The following is a 17,992-nucleotide window of genomic DNA, read 5'->3' on the forward strand; positions in this document are numbered from 1 at the left end:
TCAAAGCTTTGACACATCTGCGTCATCAGGGTGTACACCATATGCTGGGAGAAACTGCATCTCTAGACAGGCCAAGTTACCAGGTAACCCTCTCTCCTCGTGCTTCCAGCTCTCTGAACTGCCCCCCCCCCCCCACCTCGGTCACCTCTAGGCCTTCAGAGTGACCCTGGCCCAATGAAGCATGGGCCACTCCATTCTAAGCCACAACAGAACTGCCAGGAAGGTGCAGACTACTCTGGTATCTGGAACCTTCTGTGAGCCTGCAGTGGGTTCAAAGACCTTGGGTCGGAGCTGGATTCTGTCCTAACACTGGCTGCTATTCCCCTGGTGACACACGAGGCAACTGGGCTGCTTTCAGCGAACCTAGTGACACAGGGTTGGGAACAGAAATTGCCTGGCGAACCAAGAATAGGACTGGGTGAGAAAAATGCCCTAGGAGAGTGCCTTGATTTGTCAGAGGACGTTTCCTAAGTTGGGGCATCCTGATGACTCAGCAGCTCCTCCATAAGGAAGGCCCCTCACACCAGTGTTCCCCACCTATCAGCCAGAACAAAATTACTAGTAAAAGGATAGACTTAATGTCCCCCAAAAAGAGTTTATTGTTTGTAGGGCTATTGAGAGACAGACAAAGATAAGAAGGGTGGTAGACGCCAGCAGTGGGAGTTTACAAGAAACTCTGTCATTTCTTCTTTCCTTTCTCTTAGGACGGGAGGTTAAGACAAAGACCCTCTTTGCCATTCTGAAGAAGCTTTGTTGCTTTTTGTCAAACTCTCCCTCCCAAGCCTCTCCAAGGTCCCTCGGCCCTTCCCTCAGTGGCTGACTTGCAGGGAGTCGGCCCCTCCACTGCTCCCCTCTTCCAGGCTCACTCTCATTCTCTGGCTCTAATTAGCAACTGCTTTTTTATTTTTGTATGCATGTTCAAAGACAGAGAGTGGGGGGCGGGGGGTGGGGAGACTGAAAGGGAGAAAGCAAAGGTCTGTGTGAAAGGAGAGAGCAGCTGGCTTCTCCCTCGCCCCCTGCATGTACCCGGGCCCCCGTGTTGGCAAACAGCACATAATGTCTGTCTACAGAGCCCTTTGTGGCCCAGAAGGAAGGGTCTGCACACAGCTAGGAGCAGGAAAGGAGACTGGGGTGGAGGTGGGGGTTGGAGGGGGGGTGGGCAGGCAAGGAGAAGGCTAGAAGAGGCCTGGCCGTCTGGGGGATGGAGGGATGTCCCTCCATCTCTGCCTCCTCCTTCAGGGTCAGGAAGATGAGGAGTATGGATGTCCAATCGGCTTGTGTGCTGATGCTATCAGCTCTCTGGAGAGCACATGATTGCCCCCAGGGCTGCAGAAAGGGCTCAGAAGGAAGGGGGCCTGCTGCTTGAGTTGGGACTGTGAGCTCACATTTAGACTCCACAGAGGTGCAAGGAGAGGGCACTGAGTGCATCCTGATGGGGTTCAAAGCAAAGAGGCATGGAAAGGCCAGTCCCCAAAGGTGAAACACTCTCCCAAATAGCTGAGTTTTCATTGAGCAAATTCTGAGGTAAGGAGGCTGGGTAGGGGGTAGAGATACTTGCAAAAGGGGAGGGGCAATATTAGCCTGAAAGGTTAAATCTGTCACCCTGATTGGGTATGTTTAAACCACAAACAGCTACGGTTACTAGTTCTAAATTAGTACCTGGACTGAAAGATTTAAAAGATGATAAGAAAAAGTCTGAAAGAATTCTCATAAGCCAAGAATCATCATGAGGGTGAGGAAGCTGAAGGAAGCAGAGTATGTCCCAGAAAAATTAAGAAATGAGCATGGAGAAGCAGGGCATCCTACAAAGATATTGTTTTAAAAAAGCAAATGTTCTTTTAAATAACTGAGCTTATTATCAATATGTGTGATTATATATTAATAATTGTTATGACAAAATTATTCATAATATTTACAATTGATCTCACTGATAAACATTGATTTCCTTTATTTCCCTCTATGAAAAAAAGAACTTTTTCTTGCAATTTGCATTTAAACAGCTTTCTAGAGGGGAAAAAAATAAAAACAATGAATGGAACTAGCTGTTCACTCATTAAAATTCTACCAATGGAATGTGTCTTCTCATTTCTCTTTTTTCAAATCAAGTCCAGAGAGAAGACAGACAAGAGGCTAGAATAAATGGAGGAAAGGAAAACAGCAGACAGATGAGTTTGGCCAAAGATGCAGAGGGAAAGACAGACTGAGCCAGTGAGGAAAGGGAAGCCCAAGTCGCAAGGGCCTCCACATTCGGATCAGCACAGGCATGTGTATGACAGACCCAGAAACCAAACAGCAACCCTCCAATTGCCTAACTCCCAGAACAGGCACATTTTTGCCAAGTTGATGATTTGGCAGAGTTCTTGCATATTCCATACAATTTCATGGAGAATCTCTATCCATCTTGTGCAAAGAGCAGATTGTCGTTTTCCACTTGAAACACACACGTCGCACTGACCTTATGTCCTCTGTCAAACTGACACATGATCATCAACTTTTGGTGAAAGGGTTTCAAGACGTATGGGCTTGCTATCATTCTGTTGATTTTCTCCTGAGTGCCGTGTGTGCACAACGTGTCACTCTATTGGACAACAGACAGACAAAGCCTCTGCCATCACTGGTTACTCCCTCCATCTGGCTCTGCCACTGTCACCTCTCCAAGTACGTGGCTTCTCATTGGACTCGCACTCTCTGCCTGCCTGGTTTTCCTGAAGTTTACGCTACCAACGCTCCTGAGATATTTTCTTACACATTTTTTTAAATTTTTTATTTTATACTGGATTAGTTGACCAATAAGGTTGTGTTAGTTTCAGGTATCCAGCGAAGTGATTCAGTTATACATATACATGTATCCTTTTTCAAATCCTTTTCCCATTTACGCTCTTACAGAATATTGACCAGAGTTCCCTGTGCTGTACAGTAGGTCTTTGTTGGTTATCTATTTTAAATATAGTAGTGTATATATGTCAATCCCCAACTCCCAATTTATCTCTCCCCCCATCACTCTGCTGGCATCTTTCCTCTTTGGTAACCATTAGCTTGTTTTCTAAGTCTGTGAGTCTGTTTCTATTTTGTAAATAAATTCATTTGTACCATTATTTTAGATTCCACATATAAGGGTCATCATATGATATTCGTCTCTCTCTGTTTGACTTACTTGCAAAGTCTTTCTTCCTCCTCAGCTCACCTGCTGCTTCCACCAATTTTGCTTTCAGTGTGTTTTGTTTGGTTTTCATCTAGCAGATGACACAGAGTAGGCATTCAGGACAAAGAGGCACATCAGGGGCGGCCCTGCCCATGGAGAGCTGGGGGAGAAGAAGAGTGGGAGCTGGGCCGACCATGGAGGTGGAGGGGTGTGTCTTGATTCATATGCACCATGAGCACGGTCACTCCATGAACCTCCCGGCTCATCCCTAGCCAATGGGAAATCCTGATCAAACTCTGATGGCTTTTCTTTGCCATCTTTACTTAAGGCTTCTATCTCAGTCCACATGGGACACTGAAACCCCAGCTCCCATCACACATCACACATTTGCCCCTGATAGACTCTTGCTCTTCTTCCTTCTGGGGAGAAATACAGAACAGTGGATATTAGCCAGGCCTCAGAATCCTATGCTGTATGACCTCGGCAAAACTACTTGGCTTCTTTGCACCTCAGTATCTTCAGCCGAAAAGTGAGCATGATGATGGGGTATACTTCACAGGGCTATCTGAGGATGTAAGTGATAATGCAAAAAAAGAATCTGGCACAGAAACCGGGACATAGTGAGTGCCCTGTAAATGATAGCCATGCCACATTAGTGCCTCCATGCAAGCTGGAAGCCAATGCAGAGAAGTTTGCTCCATACCTGAATCAGAACCATCACTGTGATCCGACAGTGAAACACGGGACTGCCCAGCAGAGCCTATAAGCTGCTCTCTTAGCCCAGACAGACAAGCCAAGTCAGCAGTCTTGTAAACATCAGTCATTTGCATATTATCTCTATCACTTTTTGCTCTATTTTCATGCCAGGTTTTAAGTTTATTATTTAACTTATTTTTTTAGGCTGACTCATCTTTCAACCTGAATATATTTAAATAGAAAAGTAGTGAGGAAGGAAGGGAGGAAGAGAAGAAGAAAAAGAGGGGGCGAGAAGATGGGAAGGCTCGGAACAAGGAAGAAGAGGGCTGAGGCCAGGAAGAGAGGTGGGAAGCCCACGGTCCAAGAGAGAAAGAATTGCTGCAGAGTTGAAGACAAAAACCAAGAAGAGAAGGAGGCAGTGAGCAAAAGCCCAGGGCTAAGACAAAGCCCACTGGCACCAGCAGACCTAAGGCATCAGCAGGCTGGGCTAGACGTGTGGTCAGGGAGTGGACTGAGACAGATCCAGGGCTGCTGGGGAAGGGGTGGCAGGTCTGATGAGAGTGGGATGCTGCAGAAGAAATGAAGAGGAGCTGGAGGAGGTGGGGGCTGAGGGTTGCTGACTTTTCAGGGGTGGTGGAGTGGGAGGCACCACAGTGGGCTGAGCCCCAAGGCCCCAGAGGTGAGCTGGCAGAGTAAAAGGAAGGGATGTGGAGTGGAGAGACTGGGCCAAAGAGGAAGAGCTGAGAGGTGCATGCCAGAGGGGAAGCAAGGAACTCAGAAGAGGCAAAGGGTAGGAGAAAAAGGATGGGAAAATCAAGGCGTGCTTCCCACCAAACTGGCTGCAGTGGCCTTCCTGAGGCAGCACAGCCCTTCCACACCAGCACCGGCTCTTGCCTGTCCCACCCCAACGCCCCTTTCCCCACCACAGTCAGGGAAACACCGAAACAGGTGTACAGCATGCGTCAAAATGTCCTAAGGCTACAGATGGGCAAAGAATGTGTGAAGGGTGGGATGCAGGGCAGAAGGGAAGGGACTAGAGAGTGAAGGGTAGACCATGTCATCGAGTGAGCATACTCCAAACTGACTACCGTGTGCAGACCTACCTGATATAATGATGCGTTACATAAGAATATTCGTGTTTCAGCTCCCCAACAAGGCAATTTATGGAACTTTGCCAAGTTCAACGCCCCTCATAGCAAGAGAAATGCAAATGGAAACCACAGTTGGATGCCAGTTTTCATCTATCAGATTGGCAAAGATAAAAACAGTTGATATTTTATTATCTTGGCAAAGATATAAGGAACAGAAACTCTAAAACTTGTTGGTCCGAGCAAAAATCGGTAGAAAGTGTCTTTTTTTGGAGGACTGTTTGGGAATATCTATCAAAATTAAAAATGTTTATACTCTGAGTCAGCAATTTTACTTCAAAGAATCTGTTGCATTCTTAGCTCTTAGAAAAGTGCTTGGCACACAGAAAGCCCTCAATAAATATTCATTGAATAAATTAATTAATGAATTTGTTTCACAGACATGCTCACACCTAGGTGCAAAGATGAATGCACAAGGATGTTTGCCGAAACATTGTTTAGAAATATCAAAACACAGGAAGCAACCTACGTCTATATAAATGAAGGGCCAATTAAATAAAGGTACATCGATCCAATGGAATACTACACAATCATTGGAAAGTAAGAGGCAGATCTCTACATAATACAACCAAACCACTCCTAACTTTCACTGTTAAGAAAGAGAGTCTGGGGTATGAGAGTGGTGGGTGGAACTCAGTGAAAAACCCTGTGCAGTAAGCCCTGTGCAAATGAAGAAAGGATGTGTCCGTGTTTTGGATGTGCAAATGCATGGACCCTGTTAACCAGAGAATATCAGCAACTGAAACAGTGAGGGATCTGATGAAGACAAGAGTCAGGGAAACTTAATGTCCTACCTGCTCAAAATATTTAAAAAATAACAACAAAAAGTAACCTGGGATAAGGGAGATTTGCATTAAAGTTCCACCCCAGGGTCTAGAGCAATGGGCCTCTGATTCATTTCAGTCCTAGGAAGCGCTCTGAGATGAACCAGGCTGCCTCTGGACGTCTGAGTGTCAGACCACTGGAGGTGTCCAAGAGCAGGGGGGGACCACAGTGGCAAAGCAGACTACGTGTCATCTGGTGGGCTGGACTCTGTCCTCAGAGGCCGTACCTAGCTGAGCGGGGCCACCCTTTATAGGCCACTCATGACCCTGCCCTTTGGACACGGCAAGCACTGTCTAAGAGCTAAGATTCTAGTAGATTCTCAGAAGTAAAATTGCTCCATCTGAATGTTTAAGTGTAAAGGGCCTGGCATCAGTAGGTGCTCAATAAGAACCTAGAGAAAGAAGTGAGCATAGAGACACTGCATCTGCAGGAACTCACAAGTGGAATCCAACCAGACTGAGGAACTGGAGGCCACAAGTGCCAAGGCCTGCAAGGAGTGAGCTGAGCAGGCCCCATGGGTCATATCCACCTCATTAACTGGCCCTTAAAACAAGAGTGGAGGGCTCAGCTGCAGCCGCCTGACCAGGTAACTGGTACTCCAGCTCTTAGCTCAGCCGGCAAGGACAGTACAGATGGCATCTGCAGGCAGAGACCCCTCCCCTAGGGAAAGGCCAGGGTGCCCCTCTCTCAACATCCCTGCCACAGTTCCATTGGCAAAATAAGGCTTGCTCCTGGCAGTGTGCAAATGGGATATATTCCTTCCCCTTTTGCAGCTGCCCTGAGCTGACTGTCTCAGGCTCTTCCTCCACTGACTTGAAAGAGAACTGAGGCCCAGGAGCATTAGGGTACTGTCAACACAGCTTGTCAATGGGCCAAAGCATGGAAACCAAACTCACACCATTAGAGCTCCTAGGGCCCAGAATCAAGGGACCGCACCCCAGGCAAGTCCAGATTCACTGGGAGTTTTCTCTATACTTCAAACTCAAAAGTGGCAAGGAAGTTTGTGCTGAGATATATGTGTTCAGGTTCTACACACAAGACCGTCCAGCTCGAGAGAGAGGCAGGACCAGGGAGAAAAGGGGGTAAGTCTGACAACAGCACTGCCTCGGGGGCCTATATTGGTCCTTGAGGTCAATTACTGAGCCATAACCAGGACTCCATCCCACAGCCCTACCACCCTCCCTGTCCTTTTCTAGAAGCACAAAGCCTTTAGACCTCATCCTTCCCAGGGAGCTTTGTGTCACTGACCCCTACCACTGATGCCATGACCCTCTGGATGGTCCAGAGGCAGATCAGCGTGTCAGAGCATCTGACATGGTTCTGAGAGATGGTACTGCTTCCAGAGAGATTAAAAAGAAGACGGGGGTAGTCAGCACGGAGCTCTGTGCTGCACAGTGCAGAAACATCAAACCACAGAGCACAGCTGCACGGAGCACCCAGACCCAAAACACACAAAGGGCAGCACAGGCGCAGAGAAAGAGTTCATGGGAGAAGAGCTGAGAGGGGGTTGCTATTCCTGAAAACAGATATTGTGTATCCAAGGATGGTTAATTTCGAGAAAAAAAACAGTCTCAGAAGCAGAGACAGACAGTGGCCTCCCAGACTCGAGTTCTGATCCCGGTCTGACATCACCCAGCCGGGCTCCCCAGACTGGTGCCCAGCAATGCTCTCTGTCTGCCCACTCTCCATGGATATCTCCAGGACGGCTATCATGCCCAGAACATTCTCAGCAGCTTCAGCACTGACCTGGGAGAATCATGATTGCCTGGTCAACACCAGTAGAATCTGGGTACTTCTAACCTATCCTTTAAAGGCAGAAGGGGTGGCGCAGAGCACAAGGGGATTTGGAACTCAGAACTGCCCCTCCCCTCTTCCCTGGTTGTGCCCTGCAGCCCCCGGAGTCTGGGCTGTGCACACCCGCACAGTGTGCTGGAGTTGGTGAGGCAGACAGCATCCTTCCAGCTGTTTGCTGTTGCTCATGCTGGGGTCACAGCCCATTATATGCAGTCTATTATATGAGAGTCCTCTCTGGAGGGTACTGGGCAGGGTCACTGTGGAGGCCCAAGAGGTTTCTAAATGAAGTAGCCTATTGGGAAATCCTATTATGAAGCTCATCTTACAGGACTGCGGTGTTAATAACTCTGGCCTTCCCCAGCGCTGAGCTGAGTGGGTCTCCCTGGGGCCTAGGAGGAGGCATCTAGGCTGTGGGCTTCCTCTCAGTCACCAGCCAACAGCTGATGGGCCAGAGAGCAGAGCAGAAAGACTTCCTCAGTGCCCCTGAATGTAGTCACCTGTATACACACACACACACACACACACACACACACACACACACACACAGCCAGGATGAGGAGGCAGGAAGAGACCCAGAGCTGGGACCAGCAACCCTAAGGGAGGTGGAACTAGGCCCCAGAAACTTCTCTTTTCCACGAAGAGCTAAACTAGATACATTTTTCTCCCCTTCCGAATTCTGCAGATTTCTTAGCTCCCCAGGTTTATAAACTGGCTCTCTCCCTGGCTGCTCAAGTTGACAAAGGCACTGAAATTACTGAAAGGTTCAAAATGTCTCTCGGATTTCCAGGCATGAAGGGATTTACATGTAGGTGGAAAATCACGAAGGAAAACAGTCCCTCCCAAGGAAAACAGGGGAGGAAGGAAGGAAAAAGAGACCTGGAGGAGAGGCAGGGAAGTGTGGGTGAAGGTGTGGGATGCTGCATGGACAGTGCCCATGAGGTCTCAGGATCCAAGGCAGGCTCTGATGGATACCAGGGGACAGGAGAGACACAAAACGGGGGACAGAAGAACCAAGAACAGAGCCATTCTTCTTTAGGAACTGCCAAGGCCTTGCCAAAATCCAGAGCTGGAATGATCTTAGCTGACCTCCAAGACCAGCACAACATTTTAGGGACCACAACACAGAGCGAGCTTGCCAAGCACTAGTTCTTGGTCTCCCTGGCCCAGGGACAGTCAGGCTATTGGGACTCACATGGAGAATCGACTCAACCATCAATCTGAGCAGGGAAGGCTTGAGGGTGTATAAAGACAAAGCCATGATTTCTCATTAATCAGCTATACTATCCGCATAAAATCTGAAGCTGGGGCAGATAGACCATTTTGCTAGTAATCAACAGTTTCACAGAGATAAATGCATGATGGGTTAGAGTCACTGGTGGGGTCAACAGGCTTCTGGGATTCTGACTGATTGGTCTAACCTATGGGTACAGAAAGGATGAGGCCGGAACAGGCCCTGGGCCATGGAGCCTCTAGAAAGCGTGTGAGCTGCTTGCTGCACATTCTGATGTGCAAGCTCCCCAGTGGCTTCCTCCGCTTGCCACCCCCTCCCTCCTCACAATAGGAACAGCTCTAGGCCATGACCATTCTTTGCTGGCTGGGCCACCTAATTGGTCTCCAGGCGCCTCTGCAAAACCAAGCAACTAGTCACCATGACTCTGACAGGCAAGGGTTTCACAGAGGCAAAGTGAAAGTCAGAATAAGATTCCTGCCCATGATGAAAGCCTGTCCTGCCAGAAAAACAATACAAAGTATAAGCTTTCTGCCACCCCATAGATTCAACACATGCAAAAGCTCAGATTCAAGTATCCAGAAAAGAAAACTGATCAGCTTCACACAACTGTGTGAATCGTGGAACCACTGCGGCTTCTTCCAGCCGGGCTCCGGGACATCAATTCTCAGGGCTGTGCTGAGAGAGCAGCTTGCCTCCCTTCTCAGGTCTTACCAGGACCGATGATGGAGACGCGCTCTTTCTCACCCACAAGTCTCTACTGCATCCACCGATCTCCATGCTCTCAATAGGAGGCTGTGCTAGGCAGGCAGCTGTGGGTGATCACAGTGCCCACCTGACAGCCCAGCATGAGAATCCAAAATGAATTGAGCATGCTGCCTTGAATATACACCCCAGGAACCAGTTACAAATACCTCCCCAAGCACTGTCCATCCCTATTCAAAGAGTGCAGAATCTGCCCAAAGCCCTTCACCTCCCTGGGCATCCCACTTCTGTGAGCCCTACAGAGGTGGAGGTTGGTCTCAGTCATCAAGCCCAGGTTACTAGCAGAGCCAAGGGGAATCCTGTTTACACACACACACACACACACACACACACACACACACAGCTAGGATGAGGAGGCAGGAGGAAACCTTAAAATTCTTGAGACAGAAAAAAAGGTGCCTTTCTAGAGCACAGAGGCCAGCCAGGCTGCTGGGCTGCAGGACCTATGGTACTGCCTGGCTCGCTACTCTCTGCTCTTAGAACTACCACCAAAACGTGGCTTCCTGTGTCTCTGAAATGGCAAATCATGGTGCCCGGGGCTCCGCATCTCCTCCAGCTTCCAATGAGTTTGCAACAAGCAGAGTGTGAAGTCAAGTCAGGTTCCTAACAGCTCTAGATTAGGAACAGCCACCAAACGTCAGGAGGAGGCTGAGGCTAGGTAGACAGGATGGAAAGCAACCACTTGGTTTTACATATTTGCCCCCATAGGCCCTCCCAGGACAACCACAGGAGGTAAGCAGCAGGCACTGCAGAACCCTCCCAAAAGAGAAAAGTTCCGATTAGCCCAGAGAAATGAAAGCCTGTTCCCAGAGTCCGAATTAAATCAGAACCAATCAATACTTTCTCTGGTTCCTGCTGTTGTGCTCAGGAAATAATGAGCAAAACAAGGGCCCCAGCCAGCAAGTGTGGGATGGCAGCCCTTTGAAGTCTGGAGAAATCACCCCTACTATCAAGAGTGTGCCTGGCAGCTGTGGCAATTGCAGCTAAACTCAGCCTGGCCTGGGTCCCCACACAGACCCGACACATGCTCAAGAGGGCACTGCCCTCCCACCCCCAACCAATGGGACAGGGGAGCATGGTGGGACCAGGCCGGCTGGTATTAAGCCAGTCTGTGTTGATTCATCACTTGATCTGGTATGCTCTCTCCTCTGTTTCCACATCATCCATCATGGGCATCATAACCAAGAAATCCAATAAAGACACAAAGGCGCAGCTTCCTGCTCTCAGCAGGCCTCAGAAAGGCTGTGAGTGCCCCCAGCCCAGGCAATTAACTGAGTCCAAAGGACTGCAGAGTTGGTGGGCAATAGCACTACTGTGCCTGGTACTTCACCTGCAGGTGGCTGGTGACTAAAAGTGGAGAAGGAGACACACACAGGATGTTCCATTGCTCAGGCAGGGTGGGGAGGCCGACAGGGGACAGCTGGCATGAAGCTCATGATGGAGAAAACGGAGCAACTGTAGCTCCCCCCAGGCTTCCCTGGTGGCTCAGTGGCTAAGAATCCGCCTCCCAGTGTAGAAGACGTGAGTTCAATCCCTGGGTCGGGAAGATCCCCTGGAGAAGGAAATGGCAAAGCACTCTAGTATTCTTGCCCAGGAAATCCCATGGACAGAGGAGCCTGGTGAGCTACAGTCCATAGAGTTGCTAAGAGTCAGACAACTTGATGACTGAGCGCAGTTGCACGCACAGCTCCCCCCATCTCCAAGTGGCCGCCAAAGGACTGGGGGCAACCAGAGTAAGAAGTCAGGGTCAAGGTGGTCATCTCCGAGGTCTGTGTGGGAAACCTTGCTTTTGAAAGACTCTGAAACTTTGAAGGCCACGAGCAAAAGATAAAAATAAAGGAAAATAGTCTTCTCTTCTTCAGCTTGGGTTCCCCCCTGTTTAGCTTCCATGTACTCAGGCAACAGATGAGCCATGGACCCTCTCGATCCTTCTATTAACTCCCAGAGAAGGCCGAGTTTCCAGCCAGTTCAGCATATTTATTGCCATAGACTGGACATGTGCTCTCCTGGACTGAGGAGGGCCAATATGAGGACAGGGTACCCTGACACCGCCAGCCGCAAAGTCACCATCACTCTGTAACGTCCTGAAGCAAAGGTAACAGAAAACATGGTACCATACCACCTGCATTCCAACACATTCATCTCCTTTCAGGACCTACTAATGCTAGGCCCCATCCTTGCCCCATGGCCTGGCACTAAGTCCCTGGAGGAAGACAGCCAAGCCAGGAAGCTTTGAGTTAATGAGCTGCATGGGTTCAGTACCAAGCTAAGTGATGTGGGAGCTGGACTGAAATGAACGAAAATATTTTCCAAGTTCAGTTGCTTCTCAATTACCCTTGAGTGACTTCTCCATGACAACCCAAATAATCCATGCCTCAGAGCACAGGGCTAGACAGGATGCAGGGGTGTGTGTCTGTGTCTAAAACAGGGAGAAAGAGAGAGAATATGAGTGTCAATGTTCCCAAAACTAAATATACATGAGTGGTTATGATCCCCCGTTTAGAATTCTCATCTCTTTCCCCTACCCAGAATACAGAAATTCTGGTTGAACACAACTGGAAAACCATCAGGCCTAGCACTGGAGATGGAGGTTCTCCAGAGCTTTAGAAGAAGCCATTAGGCTCTTCTGTCCCTATCTGATCCAGAGCTGGACGTAGGGACTCCTGACTCCTGATTTCTTTGCTGCAGGAAGGAGAGGCCTCAAGAGCCTCAGGGCTTACCCTTGCAGGCCACGCTGTTCTCGGGCTCATAGCCAGGCTTACAGGTGCAGCGCCCGATGGGCACCATCCACTCCCCGTCCCCGTTGCAGTAGAGTTTAATGGGCACATCCACTTCCTCTGCATTGGGGATGCACGTGCCCCGAGCAATGACCAGAGATGTGCTCTCCGCCCCAGTCATGGTCTCCGGGAACACTGCAAAATTTTGCACAATGCTGGGACACTTTTTGAAGAAGACACGGACAGAAAGAAGAGACATACAGGCTCCATAATCCTGGAAAGCGAGGTAAAAACCATTCCGTGTCAGAGGCCCAAAGCTCCTGACTTCTGTGTTGACCTTCATCAATCTTCCCCCAAAGTCCACCTGGGAGAAGCTCTCATCTGCCGCAATGGTGTCCACTTTGAGGTAGGGAGCCTCGGACCAGAAGGCCGACTTCTTGGTGGCAATGACGGAGTCAGTCTCATAGTAGTACAAGTTGAAGGTCTCCTTGCAGGAGCCTGGGACGTTGGGGAGACTGCTGCAGTCCCTCACAGTGAAGCGCATCTCCGTGTAGATGCGATGGGCCCCCCGCCGGTTGATGAAGGTGGTGAGCAGCCAGTTGTTCTGATTGGGCTCGAAGACATTGCACACCTGGTAGGTGCGGATGGTGTTCAGATTTTCATCGTAGCCACTGACTTCTTCCCACTGTTCCCACAGGCCAGGCACACACATGGAAAACACAAAATAGAGAGTAAGAAGACACGGAGAGGCAGAGCAGAGGAGAAGTCTGGCACTGAGGGGGCCTTACGAGCTCACCAGTGTAACGGCTTGACTTGAGAAATGAACACGCTTAACCCTAACTTGCATTTAAAGATCTCTTTATGAGCACATTTCAGGAGATTCCTATGTAGTCCATCCCAAAGTATAACAGACATCACTGTATAAAGCTTCGCATCACCTAAGCCACAACTCTCATGCTGTGACAGTGACTCATGATGTCCACAAGGGACATTACGTCCACCTGCAGCTTCGAGTCCCATATGATGGCAGGGACTTACATCCTCAATGCCACAGCCTCTACTCTCGTAGTCACTCTGGGGATCTGACCACATGTCACTGCCATCCACCCGGAAAATCCTCATTTCTGAGGCTAATTTCTTTATTGTGGTATAACTCCTTTATAGCTCCAAAAATCATATGAATATAAAACTTTTCAGAATTTTTCAACATAGATTCACAAAAACTTGTTTTATAACATCAGTCTCTCTGAAAGAGCTAGACTGTGAAACTGGGAAGAGCAGAATTGCTGAGAGATCCCAAATGAAGCAAATTAAGCTTCCTTGTGTGTATACTTTGAGCAAAGATGTGATGGAAGAGAATAATGGAAGGTGTTACTTAGGGAGTAAAGAAAGCTTCTGAATAAGGAAAATACAACTGTGGCTCTTGTTGGAAAAGGGTTCTCTTATAATCAGCAGTCCTGTGGGTCAGAAGGAAAATAATGTCCCTCAATCATACCAACAATTCCCCCAAAGAACTAGCTTACCATTACCAATTTATAGGTGCAATTCATCATTCAATTCAACTCACCCATGCTCACATCACCATAAAGGATACGGGGAAGAGAGGAGGCAGAAACAAGTGCTTTGAATGGCTGAAGAAATTCACCTAGTAACTTATTTCAGTAACAGGCAATACGGGAAGAGGGTCAGTCTGTAAAGACATGGCTCCCTTCATGAGCCACCCAGGGGGCCAAAGAAAAGTTGCTGGATCATTCGCTCTTCCTTGTTCTGAGAGAGGAAGAAGCCGCCCATATTGGGGAGTCCTCAGAACCCTGCCCTCAAGAACTGGGGGTCTTCCCAGGAGGTCCCAATGTGTTTGCTAAAGAAGTAAATAAGGGGCAGAAGAAATTCCACTTCCTAAAGTGAAAAGTGAAAATAAAGATCCTTGACTAATTAGCAGTAATAACGAAAGAAATCAAACAGTACCATTTCTTTAAATATTGTGTTAGTTGCTTATTATTCACAGTGTACAGTTGAAATATATAAATGAGAATTCTTCATTAAAAGAGCCAAAAATTAATCAAGTGTTACATGGGAAATACACTAGGGTTTCTTTCTGCACAGAATTAATTCTCTATAGGAGCAAGAGGCAAGGCAGAGGCGAGGCTGTCCTTCAAAACTGTACCAGGGCTTCTGAACACCAGGTATGGAGCAAAGGAAAGAACACCTGGAGACCTGGCCCTGCCCACTCAGACCTCTGCAGCAACCCCCAGTGACACTCCTCCCCAGACCCCTTCCAGCACTCTCAGGAGGCCCAGTTCCCTCCCCAGTCTGGAGCTTTAGTGGGCTCCTTCCAGGATCCTTGTACACAGTCAACCTCACCTGCGTTTTGTTTAATTTCGTATCCAATCTCTAGATGTTAAGGTACACTTTTTTTTTTCTCTGCTTTTATTTTATTTTATTTCTTTAGTTTTTTATTTTTTAAATTTTAAAATCTTTAATTCTTACATGCGTTCCCAAACATGAACCTCCCTCCCACCTCCCTCCCCATAATATCCCTCTGGGTCATCCCCATGCACCAGCCCCAAGCATGCTGTATCCTGCGTCAGACATAGCCTGGCGATTCAATTCTTACATGGTAGTATACATGTTAGAATGCCATTCTCCCAAATCATCCCACCCTCTCCCTCTCCCTCTGAGTCCAAAAGTCCATTATACACATCTGTGTCTCTTTTCCTGTCTTGCATACAGGGTCGTCATTGCCATCTTCCTAAATTCCATATATATGTGTTAGTATACTGTATTGGTGTTTTTCTTTCTGGCTTACTTCACTCTGTATAATCGGCTCCAGTTTCATCCATCTCATCAGAACTGATTCAAATGAATTCTTTTTAACGGCTGAGTAATTGTGTATATGGACCACAGCTTTCTTATCCATTCATCTGCTGATGGACATCTAGGTTGTTTCCATGTCCTGGCTATTATAAACAGTGCTGCGATGAACATTGGGGTACATGTGTCTCTTTCCATTCTGGTTTCCTTGGTGTGTATGCCCAGCAGTGGGATTGCTGGGTCATAAGGTAGTTCTATTTGCAATTTTTTAAGGAATCTCCACACTGTTCTCCATAGTGGCTGTACTAGTTTGCATTCCTAAGGTACACTTTTTATTCCTTCTTTAGATTTTTTTTTTTTGGTGTTATATTCTATTTAAATGTGTTTGTTAAAGTTACATTCTGCTTGCCTGGTTTTTTACAACCAGAAAGTAAATACATTAGGGAGAAGTCATTGCTAGCAGTTTTTTTAGTTCAACTTTTCAGACCTCCCTCCCTTTTCATGGCTGTTTTGAAATTACATTTTCCCAGTTGACCCTACATGACTTCAGACGGAAGGACAGGATTTTTTTTATTTTATTTTTTTGCTGTTCTGCAATTGTTTAAACACAGCAGGTCTCACGATATATCATTTCACTGGGCTGTATGAGGTTTCAACATGAACATGGGGCTCCTTTGTCAATGCACAGGTGAAGCTTGAGGCCCACTTAGGGTGGGGACCTTGAGCCACCCAAGACTAAAGCAGCTCTCCTATGTGAGAGCAGGGCAGGAAGCTCGCCATCTGGGGCTCATCTTAACACTAAGGCTGTCACCACTAGCATGTCTCGAAATAGACAGAATGAGGATTTACACTCTTGTGGAGCTGGGATATTGAGAACATTTATCTCAGAAAATGACATTGATTGGTATTATACGACCCAATAGAGGTAATTGTTTCCATCATTAACCTCTCTGGGCCTCAGTTTTCTCATCTGTAAAATGAGGAATCATACTGGGTGACCTGGAGTCATAAAAGTCTACAGATCTAATTGATTCCATGACAGCTCCTAAGGGAGTGATCAAAGCAAATTAGGGGGAATACAGCTGTATGTTCAAAGGGAAAGAGCAGAAAGAAATTGAGAGAAAGAAAAATAATTCCTCGTTGTTTGGGGAAAGGCTGTGATGGAGTCTCTTTCCCTTTTTTATTCTTCTGCCTGCTAGAGCTACAGGGCTTAGAAACACAGCAATCAGAGCAGGCTGGAGGAAACACAAATATTCTCTGAGCAAGGGGCAATTAGGATTGCGGGCCTTGAAAGAGAAGATCTGAGTAAGTCAAGATGAGGGTGGAACAGCATTCCCAGCAGGGAGGAAAGACATCATTATTCGTTTGTGATACTTGGAATCATGTCATTGCTTTATAGTTCTACTTCATGCATCCATCAGTGAAAAAACATATTTACTGAAGGCCAGCTTTATGCCAGGCATTCCATTAGCCACTGGGGATGCAGAAATATGAAGCTTATAATCTAGTGAGAGAAACAGAAATTAGACAAACGGTTATTAAAATAACTAAATTATTACAATTGTGCTAACTGCTGTGAGGGAAAATTTCAGGATGCCAAGAGGCCTGGCAGAGATGACCCTCCAAGCTGAGAGGGATGGGTGGATAGAAGCCAGCCAGGAGAAACGTGCATCTGCTGCCAGCAGAGAGGGGCAGAGAAGGGACAGAGCACAGCAAGTGCAAAGGCCCTGTGGTGGAGAGAAATGTCCTGGCACCACTGAGGAAGGAAGAATCATTAAAAAAACTAGAGGTAGCAGGAAGAAGACTGCAGAGAGAGTGAGTCTGATGGAGAACTTGGAATTTCACCCTGAGAGTAGAAGGCATTGATAAGTTTTAGGGAGGAAAATATAGGTGACCAGAGCTGAGTTTTTTAAAGAGTTCTCTGATGCAAAGTAGAGACTGGGTGGATGAGTACATGAGCAGGACAACCGGTCTTCATTTTCCTGCTTCAAGTGAGAGATGACAGAGGGTTGGACCAGACCGGTGGAAACTGAAAGTGTATCTTGGTGCAGAAATTCTAGGTTCTTATCACGTTGAGGTTGGGTGATGGGGTGAGGGACAGAGAGAGAGTGCTTTGACCAGATCCATGTGTCCCCTTAATACTCTCTCATGCATCAGGTCTGCCTCCCTAACCAAGCTTTGAGGGACTGTGTCTCTAGGTGCACAGCTTCACAAATCCTTAAAAAAAAATGGGTTTCACCAGTGTTGGATACTCAACCCCACTGGTATTCAGACCTAAGACCTGTGCTGGTTCCAGCCTCTGGGGGGCGCTCTCACTGCCCTTCCCAAAGTCAATCCTACTAAAGGTTTCTCAGCCTCCACTTCTAGGCATTTGACATGCTGTCTCCTGTATTCCTTTCTGTAATTATCTCCTCCCATTAAAACAACAAAACACCCCATTTGCTTATCAGATTGGCAAAAAATTAAAAAGATAAAATATCAAGTCTCTGTAAGAATATAGAGAAAAGGCCACTCCTGAGCCTATATGTGGCAGAGTAACTGATGGGATGTTCTAAATATCAAATCAATAGGTCTCACCATTTGGAAGGTTGGCCACAACTCAAATCAGTGGGGAAAAGGTGAACCATTTTTTAAAATTGTTGCAATAGCTGGGTATCCATCTGGAAAAAACACATAATTCTACATCCATACTTCTTACCTTACTCCAGAAAAAATGTCCAGTGAATCAAAGATGTAAACATTAAAAATGAAACCATAAAAATACTAAAAGAAACCACAGAGACAATGTATGTATAGTAATGACGACATGAAACTCAGAAGCCATAAATGAAAAGACTGATCAAGTCAGCGCCATACAATTTTTTTT

At 47.2% G+C, this 17,992-nt stretch overlaps 1 protein-coding gene across 1 annotated transcript in view; it reads right to left on the minus strand.

The window, feature by feature from the left end:
* The window catches only part of EPHB1 (EPH receptor B1), a 457,018-nt gene that overhangs the window by 283,671 nt on the left and 155,355 nt on the right, over window positions 1–17,992 (minus strand). Inside the window, exon 3 of the mRNA XM_027960197.2 lies at window positions 12,319–13,000. Coding sequence (XP_027815998.2) covers window positions 12,319–13,000 — 682 coding nt within the window. The remainder of the gene's footprint in view (window positions 1–12,318; window positions 13,001–17,992) is intronic.

Source organism: Ovis aries, chromosome 1 (genome assembly GCF_016772045.2).
Source record: "Ovis aries strain OAR_USU_Benz2616 breed Rambouillet chromosome 1, ARS-UI_Ramb_v3.0, whole genome shotgun sequence".
In the NCBI taxonomy this organism is placed as follows: domain Eukaryota; kingdom Metazoa; phylum Chordata; class Mammalia; order Artiodactyla; family Bovidae; genus Ovis; species Ovis aries.